Raw genomic sequence first — 22,324 nt, 5'->3', positions numbered from 1 at the left:
GGACATTCAAGACGGGTGTAGACAGAGAGTAATGGACACCAAAACACTATTAACGAGGCGCTGACCTCGGCCATGAGGCCTTCTAAGAATGCATGAATGGGATGAATGGATGAATTAATTAATTAATTAAACAAAAAAATGAACTAATGACAGAATGAATGAACTAATCTCTCTGTCTCTCCACCCCTCCCTTGCAGTGTCTAAACAGTGCTCTGAAGTCCGAGGGCTTTGACTCCTCCCTGAAGTTACCTGATAAAGTGCTGACATTCATGCGCGACCACCCTCTAATGGAGAACAGTGTGGTGTCAGCGCCCCTACTGGTCAGAAGGGGAATAACATACACCAAGCTGGCCGTCACCCTCACATCCATCAGCGACGATGACAAGCGCACAGCCGTCGTGTTGCACCTGGGTACAGGTAAGACATGAAAAAACAGAAGAAAAAATGTGATTCCTCTTCTCTGTAACCTGGTTGACCTCTGTTATAATGTATTTATTTATAGATGATATATATATATTTATTGATAAACTAGTATAAACTATGTACTATATAATAAATATAGTAATACATATACTAAGTGTAAACTAGTAACTATTAAATGTTTTGAGTACCAGTTTTGCTTCTGTCCAGAGATCATGAAAGGGAATTTTAAAAGTCAAGTCTCTCTCTCTCTCTCTCTCTCTCTCTCTCTCTCTCTCTCTCTCTCTCTGTGTGTGTGTGTGTGCTACAGATCGCGGGGAGCTGCACAGGGTTGCAGTGGTTGGTCAGAACGCAACACTCCTTGAAGAGATCCCTTTGTTTCCCTCTCACGATCCAGTGAACAACATCCTTCTGTACAAGGCATGCACTCCCACCTCTCCCACACAGCCACACATGCACTGACAAACACTCCAGAGACACCAACACACATGCACAGCACGTGCAGATGCTATGCATGTACACCTATAGATATATATAGGTTCCTGCATCTATACCTGTAGAACAGTATATGAACACATTTAGTATACATCTGCGTAGACCTGCATTATGTAATTCCCCCCTCCCTCTCCTCCTCAGGATGTGGCCCTGGTGGGCTCCCCGTCCTCTCTGGTGCGGCAGCCGGCTGTCGGCTGTGCCCTGTACCCCACCTGTGAAGTGTGCGCCCGCGCCTGGGGCCTGGGCTGTGCCTGGAACCCCAAGGAGCAAGCCTGCGACGGGGTCGGCAACGAGTGAGTGACCGCTGGGACTCGCTTGAATGTGCATCTTTGCGTACAGCACATTTATGTTACGGATTCATATGCTGACACCCACACAGCCACAAGCACACTTTCATGTACAGAGAAAATGTAGCATACAGATACACACACAGACACACACACACACACAGACACACACACACACACACACACACACACACACACACACACACACACACACAAAGAAATGATGGATTATTGTAAGTCCTCTTTTTATGTTTTAGGCTTGGAGACGAGGAACTTGGAGACCCACTGAGCCAGTGTAAGAGTGGAGAAGGTGGGTCTTAGCCTTAGCCGCACCCTCTCAATAGTTTGGGGCCTCAAACTCATGTCCTTATGCTGTGGTTTGGTCATTGTACTGAGGAATACCATTGACAATCATGTTTCTGTCTCTCTCTCTCTCACACACTCCTACTCTCTGTTTTTCTCTTTACTTCAAATTCAAAGAGCTTCATTGGCATGACTGCGAAAGTTACAATATTGCCAAAGCAATGTGATGTGTGAACAGTAAAAGAAAATTACAAATATAAAGAAAAGACATGGAGAAGTGTAGGTATTAAAAATTCTCTCCTTCTCTCCCTCTCTCTCTCTCTCTCTCTCTCTCTCTCTCTCTCTCTCTGTCTCTCTGCAGGTCGGTGTTCTCCGACGGTGAAGGAGGTGAGTGTGATGAAGGGCCTGCGTGTCCTCCTCCCGTGCGTCCAGGTCTCGCCGCGGGCCTGCTCCTGGGAGCACCCGCCGCACCGCCACACGCGCCAGCGCCTGTCCGACCTGGAGGTGCTGGCGTCCGAAGAGACGGAGGGCAAATACGTGTGCCTGTGCCAGGAGGGCGGGCGCGAGCAGCCGGCGTGTCGGCGCGCCGAGTACCACCTGACCCTGGCGGGCGGCAGCACGGGCGGCACGGTGGCGCTGGCCGGTGGCCCCGGGCGCCACTTCCTGGCCTGGTACGTGCTGCTGTTCGTGGTGGGCATGCTGGCGGGCGCGGCGGCCATCTTGTGCCTGTTGCTGCGGCACCGGCGGGCCGGCGGGAAGGGCGCGGGCCACGGCGCCTCGATGTCGGAGAAGCACCACGACCTGCTGCCCTCCTCGGCCACGCCGCAGTCGCCCAGCAGCACCAGCCTGCTCTCCGAGGCCGTGCCGCTCACCAAGCGCAACGGCACCCTCAACGGGCACGGCGGTGGCGGCGGGCACAACGGTGGCGGGCACAACCACCACCACCACGGCGGCGGCGGCATCAACGGCCCGCACATCTACTCCAACAACAGCAGCAGCAGCGGCGAGGTCAAGCTGTCCGAGTCGAGCGCCAAGCTGACCCAGCACCAGCAGGGGCTGGAGGGACGCGAGAGGCCCGGGCCCGAGGGCGAGGAGGGCGAGGGGCTTTCGGAGGGGCTCTCGGAGATGGGCGAGGGCCTGTCGGGCCTGGAGGAGGAGCTGGCCGGACTGCAGGCGTACCGCGGAGCACCGCTGGCACAGTGCGAGGAGAGCTCCATTTGAGAGAACCGACAGAGAGAGAGAGCGAGAGAGAGAGAGAGAGAGAAGGATAAAGAAAAAGGCAAAAGAGAGAGAGAGAGAGAGAGAAAGAGAGTGAGATGAACAGGGCAAAGAGAGAAAAGAGAAGAGATTGAGGGATGAGGAGATGCGTTGATGGCAGCCACAGCCCTGACTTCCACTCCTCCACTGTGACTGGGACCCAGAGCCATATAACAGGAGAGGAGAGAGACATACAATATGTACTGTGTGTATGTCTGTGTGGGGTGGGCTACCACGTGTTTGTGTTTTTCTCCAAACATATTCCACGTACCCACAAACATATTTAATGTGTCAAGAACGTGTCAGAAAACACACACACGTGTGTATGTGCGTGTGTGTGTGTGTGTGTGTTTCCATCCACACCATTTCCCCTCCCTGTCTCTCTGTTCCTCTCATTCCTGTTTGTGCTTGTGTGTGTGTTACACACCTCATATTTTGAGCACACGCTCCACTTTCTCTACGACACCCACGAATAAGGGGAGTGTACTCCTCTTTTGGTGAGAAAGAAACCCTTTTTCACTCTCATTGCCAGGGGCTCTGGGACTCAGAGCCCATGTGTCCCACAGATCAACACATTCGGAACTCACACACATACACACACACACACACACTCACAGTTTGCCCATAAAGCTGAGGACTAATTGTGGTAATACTGTACATGAGGGTCAACAGCCGGTGCCTGGACATGCCAAACCAAAGACTGCAGAGCCAGCTAGAGTTCATGTAGGACATTTTGCCAGCGACTCTGTCGGAGTGACCTTGACACTGGCTTATCAGGGACGAGGGGAGTCAGAGGCTGGTCACAACTGGACCAAGATGGGGGAAAGATTTGAGGGGATTCCTGTTCAATTCATGCAGCAGCACTACTTACAAAGAGATGCCACAGTCCCCACTGAAATAATCAGGAAACGTGAACCGGTGTTGGCCTGCAGAACTGATGAATGGCCCAGTTGTTTATCTCACACTGTTTCCTGGATACTCTCTGCACCATGGCAACCACGGTTGGCCATTCCTCCAGGATGTTGTTTGGTTGCCTCGGACAGAAAGCAGGGGACGATAAGCCACACCTGTCAAGAGCATGAAGGCCACACTGTGTTTCTTTCTGTTGACAAATGGTCTGTAAACTCATTGGCTGGAAGAATCAGAAGATCTTTTTTGTTGGCATGTCAGGTGTTGATAAATGACGATATCTTTTTTTTTCTGTCTTTCTTTAATTTAACTAACTGTTGTTACGTGTTTGAAGGTCAAACTGCAACTTTGAGATCACAAAAAAACAAACAACGCTGACGCATTCTGTATGTTACTGTCTACAGTTCTACGGACCAAGTTCTTGTAATGGTGTTTGGAAGTGTTGTTTTTGTAAAGAAAGAAAAATGACATGAGATTGTGGCCCATGTGTTGCAATAGAAATTAATCTAGAAAAAGAATGACAGAAAGGAAGGTTGTACCGGAAGGACAATTTTTTTTTCTTTTATGGACAGGCAGACCACCAAAGCAGATCGCATCAGAGGTGCTGAGTAACTATCCAAAAATAGAGGTATGCTGATGAATGATGGCCATCACACAATGGCCGATGTCTAAAGTCTATAGACAAGAGAGCGAGAACATTGTTCCTTTTTGTGTCTGTAAGCAAACTCTTTGATAAGGCCCATTACTGTGAATGACAGTGAGCTCCTTCTGCCACATGGGGGAGTGCTTTTGTTTAGAAAGCCTCTGTTTGTAAACCCACTGTTCTGTGTTGAGGAGAGGTGTTTTCTCCATTGTATTCTTTTTAGTTATATTTACGTCAATATTTAACATGGAGAAGGTAATACTCAGAATGGTATGTGTGGCATAATGTAGCTTCTCTTGTCAGCATTTAGTGGTCACAGGTACGAATACTTCCCCAATTTACAGACGCAACAGAGAGACTTCAATTCCCATAATGCACCTGGTTTATCTGTAGTCCATAGGGACCGTCTAAAATACAGTGGATGTGACATAGGGTTTGAACTTTTGTGTCAGTAGCCATTTAAGATTGTCCCCTTAGTCTCCCTAAACATTCCATAAAACAGTCTATAAACAGATGTGTCAAGTCAGACATGAATCTTGTGTGTAAAATTATTAGTGTAACCTGGTTGATTATGTTTTAAACATGACTGCTCCAGAGTTTACCTTCTCTTCAGTTACTGTAAAAAAAGTACAAAATTCATTTAACTGTTGTACAGATATGTTGTATATGTTTTATTTTTATAATTTATATATAATAATGAAACAAATGCACATTTTTTTGCAATACCTATATTGTGTCTTTGTATGTGGATGACTGTGCAGTAAGTATGTGTGAGAATGCGTATATAAAAAAAAGTGCTACCTCTTATTACCTGCGGGTGCCTGTGCTTCTGTGTGTCACTCACCAAGGCATGGGTGCACCAGCATGAAATCTATTTGCCATTCATGTTGCTGGATGAAAATATGCGTAGTAGGTGAGAGCACAGCATTTTTTTCTGAATCTCTTCTAAATGTTCCACCGTTTCCCGTCAAGTCAAGTCACATTTATTTATATAGCACACTTAAACACAATGCAATTGACCCAAGGTGTTCACATAAAAAATAAAAAACAGTAATAAAAACAAAAATATAAGTGACAAAAAATAAAAATACAAAAAATATTAGTAATGATAGTAATTATGATAGTAGATAAAAGAAGATACAATTACTACAACTACTACTACTACTAGGTCTAGAGCAAAATCTACAGTAAAGTTAAAGATGGCAGTTAATATAATGCTGAAAAGAAATAAAAATATGATAAATAAACAAACAAGGGGAGACTCAATGGATATTAAAGGCCAAAGAAAATTTGATTTAAAGCTACTGATAGTGGGACAGGAATTAATTTCTATAGGGAGATTATTCCAGAGTTGAGGCGCAGCAACAGAAAAAGCCCCATCACTGTTCGTTTTTAGGATAGCATTGGGGACTGAAAGAAGATGGACTTAAAAAAGACCTTAGTGGCCTAGAAGGACAGTAGGGACTTAAAAGGTCACATATGTACTGTGGTACCATCCCATTAGGGGCTTTGAAAACAAAAAGTAAAACTTTAAAATTAATAATGTATTTGACAGGTTCCAGTAATAAGCCTAGCTGCTGCATTTTGGACTAATTGAAGTCTAGCAAGGATAGATTGGTTCAGACCTAAATACAGAGATGTACAATAGTCCAGCCTACTGTAGATGTAACAAATGTATGGATTATCGTTTCTAAATCAGAGCCAGGGATTTAATTTACTGTAGCTATTGTTCTTAATTGAAAAAAGCATCCCTTAACCACAATACTGACTTGCTTATTGAAATTCAAAGATGAATCTAGTAAACACCTAGACTTCTGACCTCACTGTGGCAATTTACAGTAGTGGCCCAAGTGCATTTCTTAGCTTAGCAACAGAGCTGAGTGGACCAAAAATAATGATCACTGTTTTCTTTTAATTAAATGTTAAGACATTTGTAGCCATCCAACTCTTTTTACATATTTTTAAAACTAAACAGATAGGTTACATGATGAAATTATATAGCCTAGAGGAGTATTTAATTGGCATTCATACTTTGTAAAACTTTATATCAAAGTGCATGTCTCTACTAATTAAAAAAAAACATCATTCATCCGCACATTTATGCATGACAGATTCACATATGCTCAGACACAGGCCTAGGTCAAGTTTATCCTGTTTGATTGACCACCAGCATGGTCAAAGTTGCAGCTGCTGAGGTATCCAAATTTAATTCAACACTGAATATTGCAGTGAGAGAGCTGGGAAGCTGATGTGAGGAGGACGCCACAGAGCTCAGAAGGAACTCAGCCTGGCACCTCATGAAAGCGCACGCTGGAGTTAGAGATTCTCTCACAGCACCTTGAAGCCCATGACTATAAGCATGGTTCTTCAGACACTCTTGTGATCTTTCTCGTGGTGGAGGACACGGAATGGTCCCCAGAGGCCCACTATGCTGCACTGCTTTCCAGGTCAAAGGCCTTCTCTGCCCGCTCCTATGTGCCAAGATAGTGGTACCATCCATCTACAACAACCAGGGACCTATATTCAGCTCTACAATAGTGACCTACAGTATATGTTTTATGAAGAAAATCTAATTAGGCTTTGACAACCATTTTGATTTTTATAACTCACAACTCCACACACAAAATCATTTTGATGTGGCTCTTTTACACAAACACACCTTGACTCCGAGAAGACAACTAAAGAAAGGTTTGAAGAGAGAATTTCTGATTTTTGAAATTCTGCCATTAGGCTGCAGGGTCCTGGCCTCTGTTGGACTGTTTTGCATGATCCAGTTGTCTCATTTACAATTCCATCTCTAACACAGGAGGCCTTTCATCTAACTTAACCTTGCAAGGCAGCATAGGCAGAGCCCTTATTAGACATTCTCTGGCATTGGCTTAAATTCAATGTCCCACACCGGAAGTAAAATCAATGGAGCAGAGTTCAGACCACTGGCCCCAGGACTGAAGACAGGATAGAGTGTTTTTCCAGCGAAGCAATACTGACTGAACGAATATAAATGATCGATGTAATCATCCCCCACATCGTAAAAACTGACAATGCCCTCATCATAATCCACAAACACTCCAATCTTCTGGATGTCCTCCCTTAGCTGAACAATGGCGTCGCTGGACTCGCTAGAATAGCAAGTTCCATCACGCAGCTCAAGGGCTAGGTACAGGTCACATATGCGGTCCTTCAGTGGGCTGTTGCGGTTGACGTGCTCCCAGACCAGACCCACGGTCCAGTCACGCTTCCTCCACACCAGCACCTCGTAATAGTGCATACCAGAGGTGAAGCCCTCTCGGCCCAGGACGCAGAGGTCCGTGGTGAACCGCCCCGTGCTGGGAGCTACACTTCCTGGCGCGTCTCCGCAGGTGACCTGCTTCCCGTCAACGGACAGGATGAGCTGTGGATGGGCGGTGGCGGGATCCAGGGTCACATTCACTGAGGAAGTAAAGGAGAACATAAGACAAATGCCCCTGTGCTCATATGGTAAAGTGAACATATTTGGAACTGTAAGCTGCAACACACCTACACCCAAAAACAAAATAACTTTGGCTTTCTTTGTGTAATATTTTTAGAAGTCCCAGCACCAGGACCCAACTTTTAAATATCTATGATAAAATAGAAACAACAATTTTTCTTTACATTGGCATCCTAATGTATTTCAATATAAAGTGAACACTGCAAACGTCAGCATGTGAAGGAGAATATACTGTAGGCTACGCACCTCCATACTTCCTCATCTTTTCAATCTCTGTAAATAAAACATAATTAATACAGTCAGATCATCACAGGAAATTAGATGATTATTTTGCACATAGACATAGAGTTGCCTGATTCAGTAGAATAGACCAGGGCAATACATTCAACTATGTAACCCAACAAATATTTTTAATAATTCAAATACAATCACACCTCTGGAATAGCAGTTCCAAACACAGCAAATTCTGAGATAAAAGGCATGTTTCTTTTGTATCTCTCACTCACCAACACGCATTCTTGTCCTTTCAAGCTCTGAAAAGACAAACTGATACTTACTACAGCTGCCTTGCATATTTATCAAACAATTTCATAATCAGGTCATACTACAATACAGTATGTGGATCATAAACATAACATTGGGATCTGTGATATTTCCAGTATAAAGACATCTACTGATAATGTGCACACTCAAAACCATTAGGGAAATAACCAAACACACCTTTCTGTAGGCTCAAGCCCTCTGATTCTGAAAGAAGAGAAGTAAATATGTATTCAGACTAGACTGTGTCAGTTGGATTCCATCACAAAACTTTACAAAAGAATAATAACATACAACCCACATTCTCATTATTTATTCATAATAGTATATTTGCAGCAAGGCTTTACAAGAAAGTGATGCAAACTGACGTAGCTTGTACTGTATGTACAGGCTCACTTAAACAAAACAACCTTTAGTATATTTGACAGGCTGGAAAAGGCTGGAAAAATTGTAGAAACTCACCCTCAAAAATATGTGTTAAAATAGTCAGAGATCACACACTGTTTAAATGTAGCCTACAGTACAACAACATTTTCTCTGATGGTTTCTTGAAATTGACTTGGCTTAATGTTGCGACTATAGAATTTGAAATACATAAAACAGAAGTTACCCTTCAGTCTGCGTTTAACACGACACAGCAATAGTGACAATCCAACAGCCAAGGCAGCGCCCAACAAAATGCTGAAAGCAGCCTTCCCAGAGTGTGCACGGTCAATCGACATCCCTGAAAGTCACAAATACAGTTGCAATTGTTTATGTCTACAGGTGGTGTAAGTATGGAGTGATTGATGTATCTTTTTAATAGACTTTAGCCTGATATTACAAAATAGGATGCCACACAGACAGGTGTAATGACCCAGGCTCGCGGACGCAAACGGAATGGGATCTAGTTAAGGATGTCATGAGTGAATGGAATGCTGGCGGTAAAATGGAGTGAGAGTGGAGAATGTTGTGTAGTGAAGGCAGGGGCGTAGATTTGCGTGGGGACCGACCGAAGGACGTGTCCACACCAATGTCAAATTACGACTGAAATGTCCCCACCAATATTCAGGTTGAAATGGGGGAAAAAGCGCTCACATGCGCTACACAAAGAGTTAAATCATTTCTCACTTCAGTGCTGCGGATCATCTCGTACAGATCTTGTAATGTGCAGTAGCCTATAAGAGTAAATCGCTGATTTGAAGTTACCTATAATAACTACCAGTGAGCCGCAGTCTCCTGCGCAGCATGCAGCGCTTCAACTTTACTTCATTAAGCATGAAGTGCGTCCAAATTCACCCATTCTTCTCTGTTGAACTCCTCGAGAAGTAGGCTACTCCCACATGTGTCACATGAAAGAGCCTTTTCTCAGCTTTTAAACGGTGCTAGCTAGCCACTGTTTGCTGTGATAAACAGTTCGCGAGAAAAATAACTTCAAGAGATTTAATAATTATTCTCTGCGCCCATCTCCACATCCATTCGTCTCGGTGGAATATCGTAGGTAGGCCTACACACTCTTCACACAACACATGACAAACCATATATCAAAATAAACAGCAGACCTTACCGAACACAAAGGTGTAATGCATTCCCGTGTATAGTTAGCTGTTCCAGAGTAATCCGGTTTTGAAATAAATTATAGCAAAATTCAACATGGTCTTTCGGCTGCATTTCTTAAAACTGAGCTGTGCTTACATCGCCTAGATATCTGTAAATATTAGAATCAAAGAATATACAGGCAGCTCACGGTTAAGAGTTTGTCAATGTAGCCTTAATGATTTCTTTTCACAAAATGCTAAGCATGCGTGTATTTAAGTTTCTTAAAACTGAGCTGTGCTTAAATGGGCATGATTTCATAACCGACCAAACACAGTGTAGTTAGATCAAGTTGGACAGTAGCACATTTTAATAATTATAGTGGCTGGTGAAAAAGTTGAGTGTTTGTTTTTTTTCGGGGGGGGGGGGGGGGGGGGGGGTAGTGTCCCCACCAAAGCTCAGACCAAACCTACGCCCTTGAGTGAAGGGAAGTGTATGAGATAGTGAGTGCGCGCGTGCATGAATGTAGGCTACTGTATGTTGTCCTGGCTTTTAAACCCTACCCTGTACAGGTGCGGGTGATTGTCAATTAAGCACCCTATTGCGACAAAGGTATAGAGACCAAGAGAACGCAAATGTCAGACAAAATACAAGTGCGCCCTCTAGTGTATTTGCCTGAAGCTGCACTACCTTATCTTTTTCCTTTCTTCTCAGGACCTTTCTGTTTCATTAACATTTCTCCTCCACCATTACAAAATCTAACCACCATTTTTTCTTCTTCTCGTTTGATTCCTGTTTGTTTAGTTTGTTTGTTTAGGTTTTTGTAAAGCTACCTTGAGTCTGACTTAATGCTATTATTATTATTATTATTGTTGTTGTTGTTGTGTTGTTGTTGTTGTGTTGTTGTTGTTGTTACGTGGTATAGAGTGAGGAAAAAAGCCATATTCCCTTAGCCTATATGATGTTTGTAAAAAAATATGCAATACCAGAACAGTACCAGTAATTTCGTTGACCTTGATCTGAAGAGAGATTTCCTCATGCCAGTGTCCATCTTGAATAGAGCATGTATAGTTTGCTTCGTCTGAGACCTTGATGTTGGTCAGTTTTAGTGAAGTATTTCCACTGCTGAGTTCCTCCTTGAACAGAGCGGTCCTCCCTCTGTAATCAGCGTGCTGTTGGTCATTTCTGTCACTGCCGTTTGTGTAGAGATGCACCAGTGCACCCGTGTGGTTTAACAGCCAGGTCACCGTCATGTTCTCAGCACTGATGTTGGGCGAAAGGTAACAGGGCAGAAGCAGCTCTTCACCTGCGACCACTATGATGGGATGGACAGGACCCCACACATGAGGCCTTGCTATAAATTTTATGTTGAAAATACAAAAACATATTTAAGAATATTTTTAAGATATATTTACTTAAGTATGAATGTCTACTTGAAACATGGCTTATATGATATACTCAACACTATAAAAGGGCCTGCAAAAGAGATGCAACTGTAGTTACATTGTATTATTCACTAAATGTTTCTCTGAAAGATGTATAGTCTCTGTAGCTCTTTGTTATGTACAGAAAACAGTGTCGGTTAGGCCCCAGGTCATTTAACCTTTGGCCTCTGCCCACCAGCAGCCTACTTCTTGTTTTGCTCGATTTGCTGCTGTTGTCCTGCGGCTGCATGATCCCAATCATTCTGTGCCAGTATGGCAGGTCCTATTTCAGGTATAGCAGTATTGATATTCTGCAGTCTTTGGTTCTTAAACTGACTGACTTGAGCTACTTCATAACAAGCAGTAATCAATGTGAGGCGCCTGTACTCGTATACGCTTTCATCAATTATTTTTATGCTGAATATAGCCTAGTCTTATGGAATTATGTCTTCTAACCTTTAACTTTGATCTGCACATATATTTCCTTCACCCAGCTTTCGTTTTGAATAGAGCATGTGTAGTCTGCTTCGTCTGAGACTGTGACGTTGGTCAGTTTTAGTGAAGTATTTCCACTGCTGAGTTCCTCCTTGAACAGAGCGGTCCTCCCTCTGTAATCAGCATGCTGTTGGTCATTTCTGTCACTGCCGTTTGTGTAGAGATGCACCAGTGCACCCGTGTGGTTTAACAGCCAGGTCACCGTCATGTTCTCAGCACTGATGTTGGGCGAAAGGTAACAGGGCAGAAGCAGCTCTTCACCTGCGACCACTATGATGGGATGGATAGGACCCAACACATGAAGGCTTGCTAAACAGAAAAACAAAAAACGTGTTACTTTAAAATGATAAAGGAAATGTAAAGTAAATGTTAAGGCCTACTTAGAGCTTCTCCAACCATGCTTGTTAACCTGTCTACACAGTTCAACATGTAATTCAACACACACACACACACACACACACACACACACACACACACACACACACACACGCGCGCATTTTGAAAATAAAGGTGGGAGTGTTTTAACACTTACCAGATGTGGTGGCCATCAAGCAGAACAAAGGCAGAGTAATCACAAAAACATTCTCCATAACTAAAAAAAAATGAGGATTTCAGTTTCTGATGTCTGCATATACTATTTAATAAAAATAATGAAGAAAATTATAGTAAGCACTTTTATAGTATTCTCTTTTTATTCCTATGGCAAGTGATTTATCCAAAACGACTTACAGAGGAACAACAATCATGCTTTAGTAAATTTCCTTGTTGTAAAGTCTGACCAAGTGCAAAAAGATCTAGTTAAAGGAACACGCCACTGTTTTATGATATTGGGTTATTTACTGTCTCCCCTAGAGTCAGATAAGGGGGCAAAAGCATGTTTGTCACTGTACTTGGGCGCAGAAATATCACGCAACACCAGCACCTTGTCTCACTCACCACAGCATGGACAATCTCTGTGCCCAAATAGCAGTGCTTCGTCTCCAATAGTCCCAAGTCAATACCTGCCTGGAGATCGCCTCGTCTTAATCTGCATTGCCACACTCTTAAAACGAATGCGTTGTCCTAATCTGGACACAGAGATGTGTTAATGAACAACGCAAGTTGTGTTGTTTTCAACACATATTGTGTAACAAATAAAAAAGGAAACAACACAAACTGTGTTGTCCCTATCTGGACACAGAGATGTGTTAAAAACAACGCAAGTTGTGTTGTTTTCAACACATGTTTTAAGAGTGCATTTGTACTCGTGCTTCCGGTTGCTCAGGGTCGTCATACACATGAGCTGTGACTTGCGTGCTCTGCATATACTACGTGCCTATGTATGCCATATATCACTAATATTATATATCTGGATATTAAAAAATCAAGCCACTCTAGGCATTATGGATGCACGTTCTACATGCAGGGGAACAACAGAATAACACACAAGTTGGCCTGTATACTCCAAATAATATTATAATAAACCCCATACTAATAATATGCTTGCTAGCTAGCCATCTCAAGACTTTTTTTGCAGACCACAAGAATTAATTAGGGATATTTTTTTTTGTTGGCTCACTTTTACCAACGACATGCTATCCGGCAACGAGCGATTCCATTCACTATGCTAAGCTAAGCTAGCGGTGGCACTGCCAGTCTAAGACAATGCATGCACGGAGGCAAAAATGCTTTTGCTCACTTACCAAACTCTAGGGGAGACGGTGAATAACCCAATTTCATAAAATGGCGGCGTGTTGCTCTAAGACATGCGCAGTAAGGGTGTGTTAGGCTGTTTTAGGTATAAGGAAACGAGGTGCTCTCAGCAGAGACAAGTCTTTAAGAAATGCTTAAGGGGGATAGTGAGGGACTTCTCTGCTGTAGTTTGGAAGCTCATTTCAGAATTGGGGAACCACAAACAAGAACAGTCTGGCCTAGATTGCCATGTGTAGGGCTGGCAATGCCAGATGACATTTCTTAGAGGTATATATGTGTGACCTTTCAGGTAGACGGTTTAAGCCCCAGTTGTCACTGTAGAAAGGCGTTAGCGACTCGTATTTGATGGAGGTTAATGAGCCGTGGGGTGACATGCTCTTATAAGCAGTGATGTAGACAAGACCACCTAACCCGAGACCAAGACCAGAGGTTGTTGAGACCGAGACAAGACCAAGACCAAGACAGGGCGAGACCTATCAAGACCAAGACCTGCAAGAGACTAATCTTTGTGGCTATATGACATGACTATGAAATGTGGAACACAGCCACCATATTGGGGCTCAACTGTATGGCCTAAAATCTATATCATGGTATCATTTCAAGTATGGCAACAATATAAATCACAGTATGTCTTTCTAAACATTTCAATACACTGTAAATGCTACCACTACGAGTGGTCTTGCGACCAAGAACGGTCTTGAGTACTATAACATAGGGCTGATGAAGTCTTGTCTGTAATGGCTTCACTGTACATACAACAGAATACTGCAATAGTTGAGGTGGGGGAAAACCTCAGGCTAATAACCACAGGTAATCTGTGCTAAAGGTACGGTGACATTTAAAACAGCTTTGAAAATTATATGAATAGATTACTAATCATTAAAACAGTCTACAATCTAAACAGTCTAAAATCTAAATGTATCAAATATCAACAACTTTTGCCAGGGTTGAGGACTTCCCTTTAATATTCTGCAGCTTTCCCCTACCACACAGACACAGACACAGAACTAAATTGGCGCCTATTTTATAAGCAAAAAAATCAGATGAAAGAATGATGACCTTAATTCTATATAATGATACAACTATATGATATGATGTCAGATAAGGTTGAATCAACACAATTCTCGCTTGATGAAAATGACCGTCCGTCATTTCCAACATATTAGTGATTACAATCTTGAGAATACAACCCTCGGAGACAGTATGTGCACATCAAATGCATTTCATTGCATACACATTATAATGGACCAGACATTAACTTTGATTTAGAAAAAAATATCACTATTGAAAATCTGCTGCTATAAAAACAGGACCCCAAAAGTAGCCACATATTAAGGTTTTCATTACACCAAATGCTTTACATTAAAAAAGATGCAATATCAGTACCAATTGTGAAGGTTTAACACTGGAATTACTTACCTTCAACAAATGGTAAGCATTCATGTGAGTTGCATAAGAGATGAAGCCTGGACATGAATTGCCACAAAGTGATGCACAAGTGTTTTGTTCTGCAATGGCCAATGTGTGAAGTCCACCTTCCGGTTGCTCAGGGTCGTCATACACATGAGCTGTGACTTGTTTGCTCTGCATATACTGTATGTGCCTATGTATGCCATATGTCACTAATATTATATATCTGTATATTAAAAAATCAAGCCACTCTGGGCATTATGGATGCACATTCTACATGCAGGGGAACAACAGAATAACACACAAGTTGGCCAAGCATATGCTTGCTAGCTAGCCATTTCAAGAGTTGTTATGTTTTAAGATGCATTTTATGTAAGAATTATATGTGGCAATCCATCAAAGATAAGGAAACAGTTGGGTTACCAGTAATCAGCTGTCATTAGCACGGCATTGAGTTGCAGTGCAAGACTGGTTGGAAATGCTTTGTGTAGTAGTATAGCAACCCCATTATAGGTCACCATTTATTTTTTCTTCACAGGAAGTACATGGCCATGCGCAGGTTGCTAAGCAATAGAGAGGAGCTGAAAAAACACCATGACAGCAAACTGTGGAGGGTCTCATGCTTGGGTAGTAGGTGTGGTAACTTAATAAATGAAGGCTTTATGTTACTCCCTTATTCATTTGGGTGGTGTTACATGGTTTTCCTGTGTGAATTGATGTGCTTTCTCTGTACCAAATGGTTGAGCAAATTACCTGTATTCTTAAACTCACTATTTCAACCATAGATAACATACGTATATATCTATGGTTTCAGCAATGCCATATTATTCACTGCTGTTTGTTTGAAAGAACTCTCAGACCTTGGGATCTCTGCAGCACCAACCAAAGACTGCACTTAGAACAGTGTTCTCCGCTAACTACAGAGATGTGTGTCCAGGCTGCATTGCGGAGAGAAAGAGAGTGGCCGCGGCCCTTGCAGAAGCTTGCACAGGGAATTCACCGCTGTGCTGTGGTCAAAGTCGGGGCCTCAAGCAGCTAGACGGAAGCATGGGGGATCTGTGGTCTCACCAGACGTTTCAGCTCTGACACCCTGCAGTCTTGCATCTGCACTATTGCACAGCAGGAAATAGAAGAGACCACACTAATACTCAGCCATGTGGGTTTGCTAAGCAGTTAGAATTCTCAATTAGGTCAATTGTTTGTGCAATAAGCTGAGCAAAAAGTAAGAGTGAATGAACAAGTTAACAGATATAAAAAGGAATACATTTGAAATTAATGTGAAGTAGCTATTGACAATGGATTAAATGGAAATAGAAATGGACAGTGGAAATAATGTTATGGACTTTTATATTGTATTGCAGTCTCTTTAGTTTGATTCTTTCAGGTATACTTTTCACATAAGGCATCATGTTTTGGGATCAAGAGAATGGTTTATCATGGAATTCTTCAAATTTCTAATAGAAAATCACAGTGAAAAAAATCACACAGATCATTTTACTTCAGAAGTTTATCATGATACTTCGTAACAATTCCCAAAATGTGCTCAAACCATATACTGGTGAGAAGTGCAAAAGAAAAAAAAGAAAAAATTTAGCCTGGTCACATCCCTGTGTACCTAGCTCAGCAACCAGTGGTGGTGGCAGTAGTGGTGACAGCGGCTGCTGCTGGATCCACCTGGACACTAGCAGCGCCACCTTGTGGTGTGGAGTGGGAGTGCGGTGCTGCGCGCAGCCGACGGAGCTCATGCACATACTCCTTCTCCAGCAGCAGCTGGCGCTGCTGGGCCTGCAGCTGGTCCTGGTGGGTGCGCAGGGCGTCTGCCCGCTGTAGGAGCTCCTGCAGCTGTGCCCGCAGATCCCGGTTCTCCACTGCCACCTCCTGCGTGTGGGACAGCAGGCACTCGGACGCCTCCTGGTGGAGATGTGGGGGAGAGATGGCTGTTTGGAAATGTATTTGTTTGTGTGTGTGTGTGTGTGTGTGTGTGTGTGTGTGTGTGTACAGTATGTGATGAAGGAGAGAGACAGCCATTTGGAAATGTGTTTGTGTGTGTGTGTGAGGGTACAATTCTGCTCTGTACCAGCTGTAATAGGCAGTCTTGCTGTGTGGCATATGCAATCATTTATGTACCCATGAGTGCCAAAGGTTTATTTCACTTCTGAAAAATGTTTAAGTGTGTGTCAGGTTAGGGTAAACAAAAATGTTCCTTGTAGATATTAACATTAGCTGTCATTAGCAGTCTAGGCTTTATATCTGGAAAATACCCTTGATATACAGGAAATGCATTGTTTCTTTGCCCAATTTAGGTAGTCTTAAATAACATAGCTAGCTCCTAGCAGTGTTTGGATACTTAGTCAATCCAAGCATTATTTAAGATATTGTGTGTGTGTGTGTGTGTGTGTGTGTGTGTGTGTGTGTGTGTGTCCTTATGCGTTTCTTTTCTAGTGGGTGGAGAGAAGATTAATAAGCCATATCAGAAAAACAAGATAGGGTGTTGTTTTCTGGTGTCATACACTCGTGCTGCATGCTCACTTTGTTCGCTGCCAGGGCGAGGTTGCTGACCTCCTGCTGGGCCTGGGCCTGATAGCGCTCCTTCTCCCTCAGGAAGTCAGACTTGAGGGCCTGCAGCGACTCTGAGTGACGGCAGCGCATGGCCACCACCTCCTTCTCCAGTTCGGCGATACAGCCGAGCTGTTGCTGCTGTAGGCTCTGTTGCGTGTGTGTGTGTGTGTGTGTGTGTGTGTGTGCGCGCAAGCACGAGACAGACACAAGGACACATACCCACACACACACAAGAAAAAACATATACAAAAATCAACACAAAATCAATGAAGTTAAAAAGATAGATGACTATCAAAAATGTAAACTTTCAGTAGCTCCAAACAAAATCCAACATGACTTCACCGATTGTGGATGGCACAAATACCTAAAGTGCACAGTACCTTGAATTCTCTCAGCTCAGCAATCTCTATGTTTAGCAGAGCAAGCTCATTTTCCTTCTCCAGAATTTTCTGCTTTAGTTCTGATAAATGTAGAGGTGAAAAACAGGTCATTTAGGTCATTTAACTCATCTGAACACATTCATGTTGGGGAAATTGTACTTTCACAAACTATTTTTCCACAGTTGTAATAGTAGGCAACTGAAGTAGTAACAGAACTCTTTTTATACATTTTGGTGACCAACAGTTGGTCATCTCATTTTTGTTTTCATACTCATTTAGGGGTACATAGTTTAGGCTATATACACAACACATGCTTTCTGGGACTGAGATTAAAGGCTTGCCATGTCTATTATCTCATTAAGACAATAAAAAAACAACAAAAACTTAAATTCTCCATTTGTAAACTTTTTGGACAGTATACATCTGTGGGAAGAGACCTACAGTAACCTATAGCTGCTGCTCACAGATGGCCACAGAGTAAAGAGTCATCTTACCGCTGGCCTGTTCCTCGTATTTTCTCAAGAGCTCATCTCGTTGCTCTCTCAGGCTCTCCAGCTGCTGATGGTTCTGGTCACTGAGCGTGACTATGGCCTTCTGTCGCTTTTGGGTCCTCTTGGACATGTATGACATGTACTCGTGCTAAAATAAGAAATATTCCCCTCTCTCTCTTTCATATCAAATTAAATCAAATGAAATGAGGCTTTATTGGCATACCTGAATAAAGTAATTGTTGCCAAAGCTACAGGAAGGCTACTACGGCATTTTAGGTATTGACTTACATTTTACATGACTTGACTTCAGCGTACATTTTTGTAGTGTAGGTAGCAATAATAGCCCTCAGCAGTAGGGCAAAATAACAATACTACGGGGGAAACATAGCCTATGCCTATTGCAATGGCTTCGAGTAATGTCTCATACAGATTCAAAGTTAAACTTTAATTTGTTTTTTTTCTTTCTTGAATTTCCCCTTGGGGATCAATAAAGTATCTATCTATCTATCTATCTATCTATCTATCTATCTGTCTGTCTATCTGTCTATATATCTATCTTTATTTATTTACCTACTGGACTGTAAACACAGTACCCTGGAGTGCATTAAAGGTGCTCTAAGCGATGCCACACGTTTTTTAGGCTAAAACATTTCATGTCACTTAGCCTACTGCAAACATCACCTAACCGACCGCTAGCTGTCTGTGTCCTGAATTACTGTAAAACAAATTGCGATCTCTGGACAACCCAGGCTCCAAAAACAGCAACAAAAACAACCTGGGCAAACCTAGCCCATTAAGAGGCCGTTTACACGACACCGCCGGGTGGATTTTCTCTTACCGCTTTCACACCTTTAACGACTCCGGCAAGAAAAAACCTCGCGTGTACACACAGAGGTGTAACCGGCTAAATGTGCTGTAGTGCATATGCCAGACCAGTCGATGGCGCCGCTGTGCAGAAGCTTCACGATTATTTTGCGTGAATCGCGTAGAAGAAAACATTGTTGAAACAGTTTGTTAAAGGGGTGGTTCAGGATTTTGGACATAAGACCTCATTTCCCAGTAAACAAGTGTGATATTAATCAGTGGAGACCGTTTTCAACACGTTTCATCCAGTCCTTCTAATTGCAGAGTTCGCAGATGCTAGGCTAGCGCAAGTCAACGGTATGTGCTAGCCTGCCACTAAAGACAGTCTTACCCACTCCAAAGTACACCCGAGGCAAATTCCAGACAATCGATGTAAATGTCTGTGTTGATAGAATAGTGTGAGAAATACAACTACCCTCGCATCGCGTTGCAATAGTTATACTTTGGTCCCTGAAGTTGGTAGTAGTCATTTTGCATCTCAGCGGCGGACTGATATTACCAAGGCTACTACTAGGTATCTCAATTGGAGTGCGCTTTACTGTTTACTTTTCGGCGCAATACTACTAACCGGAGCAAGTATAATTCCGCCGCTGCTAAGAAACTAGTCCCTCAAAATGTAATGCGATCGTTGAAATGCAAGGATAGAATAACGTTAGAAATAACACTATCAAAACAGACATTTACATCGATAGTCTGGCGTTATAATTTATTTGCCTCGTGTGTACTTTGGAGTGGGTAAGACTGTTTTTAGTGGCAGGCTAGCACATACCGTTGACTTGCGCTAGCCTAGCACCTGCGAACTCTGCAATTAGAAGGACTGGATGAAACGTGTTGAAAACGGTCTCCACTGATAAATATCACACTTGCTTACTTGGAAATGAGGTCCTATGTCCAAAATCCTGAACCACCCCTTTAAGCCAGAGAATGTCTTAATAAGTGCTCTGGTTAAGCAGTCGCATGAAATAAGGAGACTACAGACAATTCGGTTTTCAATTCAACTGTTAAACTAATAAAGTTAATTTTCAAGGTATGTGACTGCTATGTGAAATTTCAAATGCTTAGCCTACGCATTGCATTAGGTCTGAGCACCACTGGAGAAAACACTAACATGCAGTAAGCTAACGTGTGCTTCTAACTTAGCCACTAAAGGCTGATAGGCTACATTGTGCACATAAATCATGACAGGGGAAAGAAAAACATTTTAATATGATAAATAAATGGTTTGGTTTGTTTTGACAAGCAACATGTCAGGTCGAGTTGAGAGGTGGGGCTATGTCGTCATAAAGTTGCCGGCTTCGCACCTACAGGCGCAGTAGGAGTTAAGTCTTATAGAGACGAATGACCCATTAGACCAGCCTCAGACGAGTCCAGGAAGTGACGTCAATTCCAGAAATAAGTACATAATTTACTTTACTCTTTATGGAGAATGCAGTGGGAAAAAACGTGTTTTCTTTTACAGTTCATGGAAAAAATAGTCACATTAGGTAGAATCTTTTTATTATTATTCGTAATTCACATGTATTTATTAAATTATCGATCGCGACTGACTGTCCACGTGATCTGCCAGTCAGCTGGGAGGAGCTCGTGACTCACGCATAGGGACTCACGGCAGCGCGAAATGTTGGTTTATTTAAATGTTGGTATCGTTTAGATGTCCTTCCTATTCATTAACATGAACATGATGACTGGCTAAATAAATGACTACGATGTTTAATAAACCATAGTAGGCATACAAGTTATCATTATATCACATCAATTAGTTTTCTGTAGGCTAGGCTAATGTGACATGCTTTACACTAGGCTACAGCATAAAAATAGGCTCAACAATAGGCTATCAACACGTTTGCAGTATCACTGTTGCAGAAATCACATACAAGAAAGCATCCTCTTGATTGTTTGTACATTTTTACATATTCTAACATAAGGAAGCAGCATGAGGAAACTTGTCGTTTTTCTGCCTTATTTTCTAACTACTTTTACGAGTCTGCAGTATCACCGAGTACAGCTGTTAAAAGAGGGTCTGTCCCTTTGTTATGACGCAACTTCCTGCGACGGTCATTCGTCTGAAAATGACTTAACTCCCTCTCTACAGGCGTCTACACGGCGGAAGTTAGCCGGCGGTTTCAAAAGTTCCCACTTCGGAAGCCGGTTTCAAAAGCTATCGGTTTCAGTCTCCTAAACTGTCGTGTACAGGCGTAACCGTTAACAAAACCTCACCGGTTTCACAAAAACCAGCGTCGTGTGCACGGCCCCTAAAACATAACAAACGGTCCCAGCAAATCACAGATGAGATGAGCGTTTAGGAGAGTTTCAATTGCACGGGAGCAGCATGGGAGGAAGGGGGAGGAAGTAGCGAGCTAGCTCTCTGTTTTGTTTTAAAGTCAACAGAAGTGACGTTACCCAGCATCTTAGAGCACCTTTAATTAACAAGCACCATTACGGGTGGCCCATCAGTAGGCGTGCCCGGAGTTACACATAGCGGTGTGTGTGTGTGTGTGTGTTCACTAAAAGAGTCGGATTGCTCACACTCTCCATGCGCGTCTGGTTGGCTTCATTCTGAAGGAACTCGTTCTCTTTCCGTCTGTCATTGATGCATTGTTAAATACTTTGTAAATAAAATTGTGGACAAATCGAGATAGTCACAAAAGCTTATAGCCTATATTGCACTCTCGGAGGGAGTGAAATGTGTTTGCGAGCTGTAGCCTAGCCTAAATTGCAAATATTAAAGGATACAGCTGTTCAAGTTTCTTCTTGAGATTGAGCAGTGTGTTGGTCAGAATGTCGTACCTAGATGTCCCCAGAATGCTTACATGTTAGATGAGGTTTTGCATTATGGCTCTCGATGCATCACACTGTGAATGGAGATGCAACTTACTCTTTTTGCAACAAACTGTCCTTGTCGGAGCCGGGTGGTGTTGGTAATGACGGCACATCCTGCTTAACGTTACGCTCGGTTTTCTTGGGAGGCATAACACATCTGCCTGTGGACTGTTACTCTACTGCTACTTTACCTGGTCAACGCGTCTTAAATCACAGCTTAATCACACTGATAACTAAATAATTACATGTAAATTAAAATGTTTAGCTGATTTGTTACAAAATGCGGAGTAAAGCAGCCTAAGTATGTTCAAAAGCGCACAGCAATAACACGCCTCCTGTTGATTGTTACTA

At 42.8% G+C, this 22,324-nt stretch overlaps 3 protein-coding genes across 3 annotated transcripts in view; 1 reads left to right on the top strand and 2 right to left on the bottom strand.

Moving 5' to 3' along the window:
* sema4f (sema domain, immunoglobulin domain (Ig), transmembrane domain (TM) and short cytoplasmic domain, (semaphorin) 4F) overlaps positions 1-5,124 on the top strand; it is a 68,444-nt gene extending 63,320 nt beyond the window's left edge. The window contains exons 10-14 of the mRNA XM_076289211.1: positions 198-417; positions 731-840; positions 1,057-1,208; positions 1,460-1,512; positions 1,867-5,124. Of these exons, the coding sequence (XP_076145326.1) occupies positions 198-417; positions 731-840; positions 1,057-1,208; positions 1,460-1,512; positions 1,867-2,726 (1,395 nt within the window). The 3' untranslated portion in view covers positions 2,727-5,124. The remainder of the gene's footprint in view (positions 1-197; positions 418-730; positions 841-1,056; positions 1,209-1,459; positions 1,513-1,866) is intronic.
* A 1,082-nt stretch (positions 5,125-6,206) lies between these two features.
* Positions 6,207-14,917, bottom strand: LOC143127619 (butyrophilin subfamily 1 member A1-like). Its single transcript, XM_076289217.1, has 9 exons — positions 14,869-14,917; positions 12,290-12,349; positions 11,719-12,066; positions 10,836-11,192; positions 8,934-9,047; positions 8,504-8,530; positions 8,290-8,316; positions 8,030-8,056; positions 6,207-7,743 (listed from the first exon to the last, which is right to left on the bottom strand). The coding sequence occupies exons 2-9, from the start codon at positions 12,345-12,347 to the stop codon at positions 7,172-7,174; spliced, it is 1,530 nt and encodes a 509-aa protein (XP_076145332.1). The 5' UTR covers positions 12,348-12,349; positions 14,869-14,917; the 3' UTR covers positions 6,207-7,171.
* Positions 14,918-16,479: 1,562 nt separating this feature from the next.
* ccdc166 (coiled-coil domain containing 166) lies at positions 16,480-22,123 on the bottom strand. The gene is made up of 7 exons (XM_076288387.1): positions 22,029-22,123; positions 21,887-21,940; positions 21,680-21,734; positions 18,293-18,437; positions 17,799-17,878; positions 17,389-17,565; positions 16,480-16,770 (listed from the first exon to the last, which is right to left on the bottom strand). The coding sequence occupies exons 1-7, from the start codon at positions 22,121-22,123 to the stop codon at positions 16,480-16,482; spliced, it is 897 nt and encodes a 298-aa protein (XP_076144502.1).
* Between the last annotated feature and the right edge of the window lie 201 nt (positions 22,124-22,324).

The sequence above is a fragment of the Alosa pseudoharengus genome, unplaced genomic scaffold (genome assembly GCF_046254945.1).
Source record: "Alosa pseudoharengus isolate Yale_2024_CS ecotype anadromous, Long Island Sound unplaced genomic scaffold, YU_APseudo_1.1 YU_APseudo_1.1_scf_17, whole genome shotgun sequence".
Taxonomy (NCBI): domain Eukaryota; kingdom Metazoa; phylum Chordata; class Actinopteri; order Clupeiformes; family Clupeidae; genus Alosa; species Alosa pseudoharengus.
Note: the sequence above shows the minus strand (reverse complement) of the source record. Positions and strands in the feature narration are given on the sequence as shown.

Bases quoted from the DNA above. Each gene is read 5' to 3' on its own strand.
- LOC143127619 (XM_076289217.1), bottom strand. From the start codon at position 12,347: ATGGAGAATGTTTTTGTGATTACTCTGCCTTTGTTCTGCTTGATGGCC. The intron at 8,317-8,503 runs GTGTGTTTGGTT...TTGTCTTTTCAG, and splicing joins GGGCTTGAGCCTACAGAAAG to AGCTTGAAAGGACAAGAATG. The intron at 7,744-8,029 runs GTGCGTAGCCTA...TTACTTCCTCAG, and splicing joins AAAGATGAGGAAGTATGGAG to TGAATGTGACCCTGGATCCC.
- ccdc166 (XM_076288387.1), bottom strand. From the start codon at position 22,123: ATGCCTCCCAAGAAAACCGAGCGTAACGTTAAGCAGGATGTGCCGTCA. The intron at 21,941-22,028 runs GTAAGTTGCATC...GGGGACATCTAG, and splicing joins GACAGTTTGTTGCAAAAAGA to GTACGACATTCTGACCAACA. The intron at 16,771-17,388 runs GTGAGCATGCAG...CATCTCCACCAG, and splicing joins TCGCCCTGGCAGCGAACAAA to GAGGCGTCCGAGTGCCTGCT.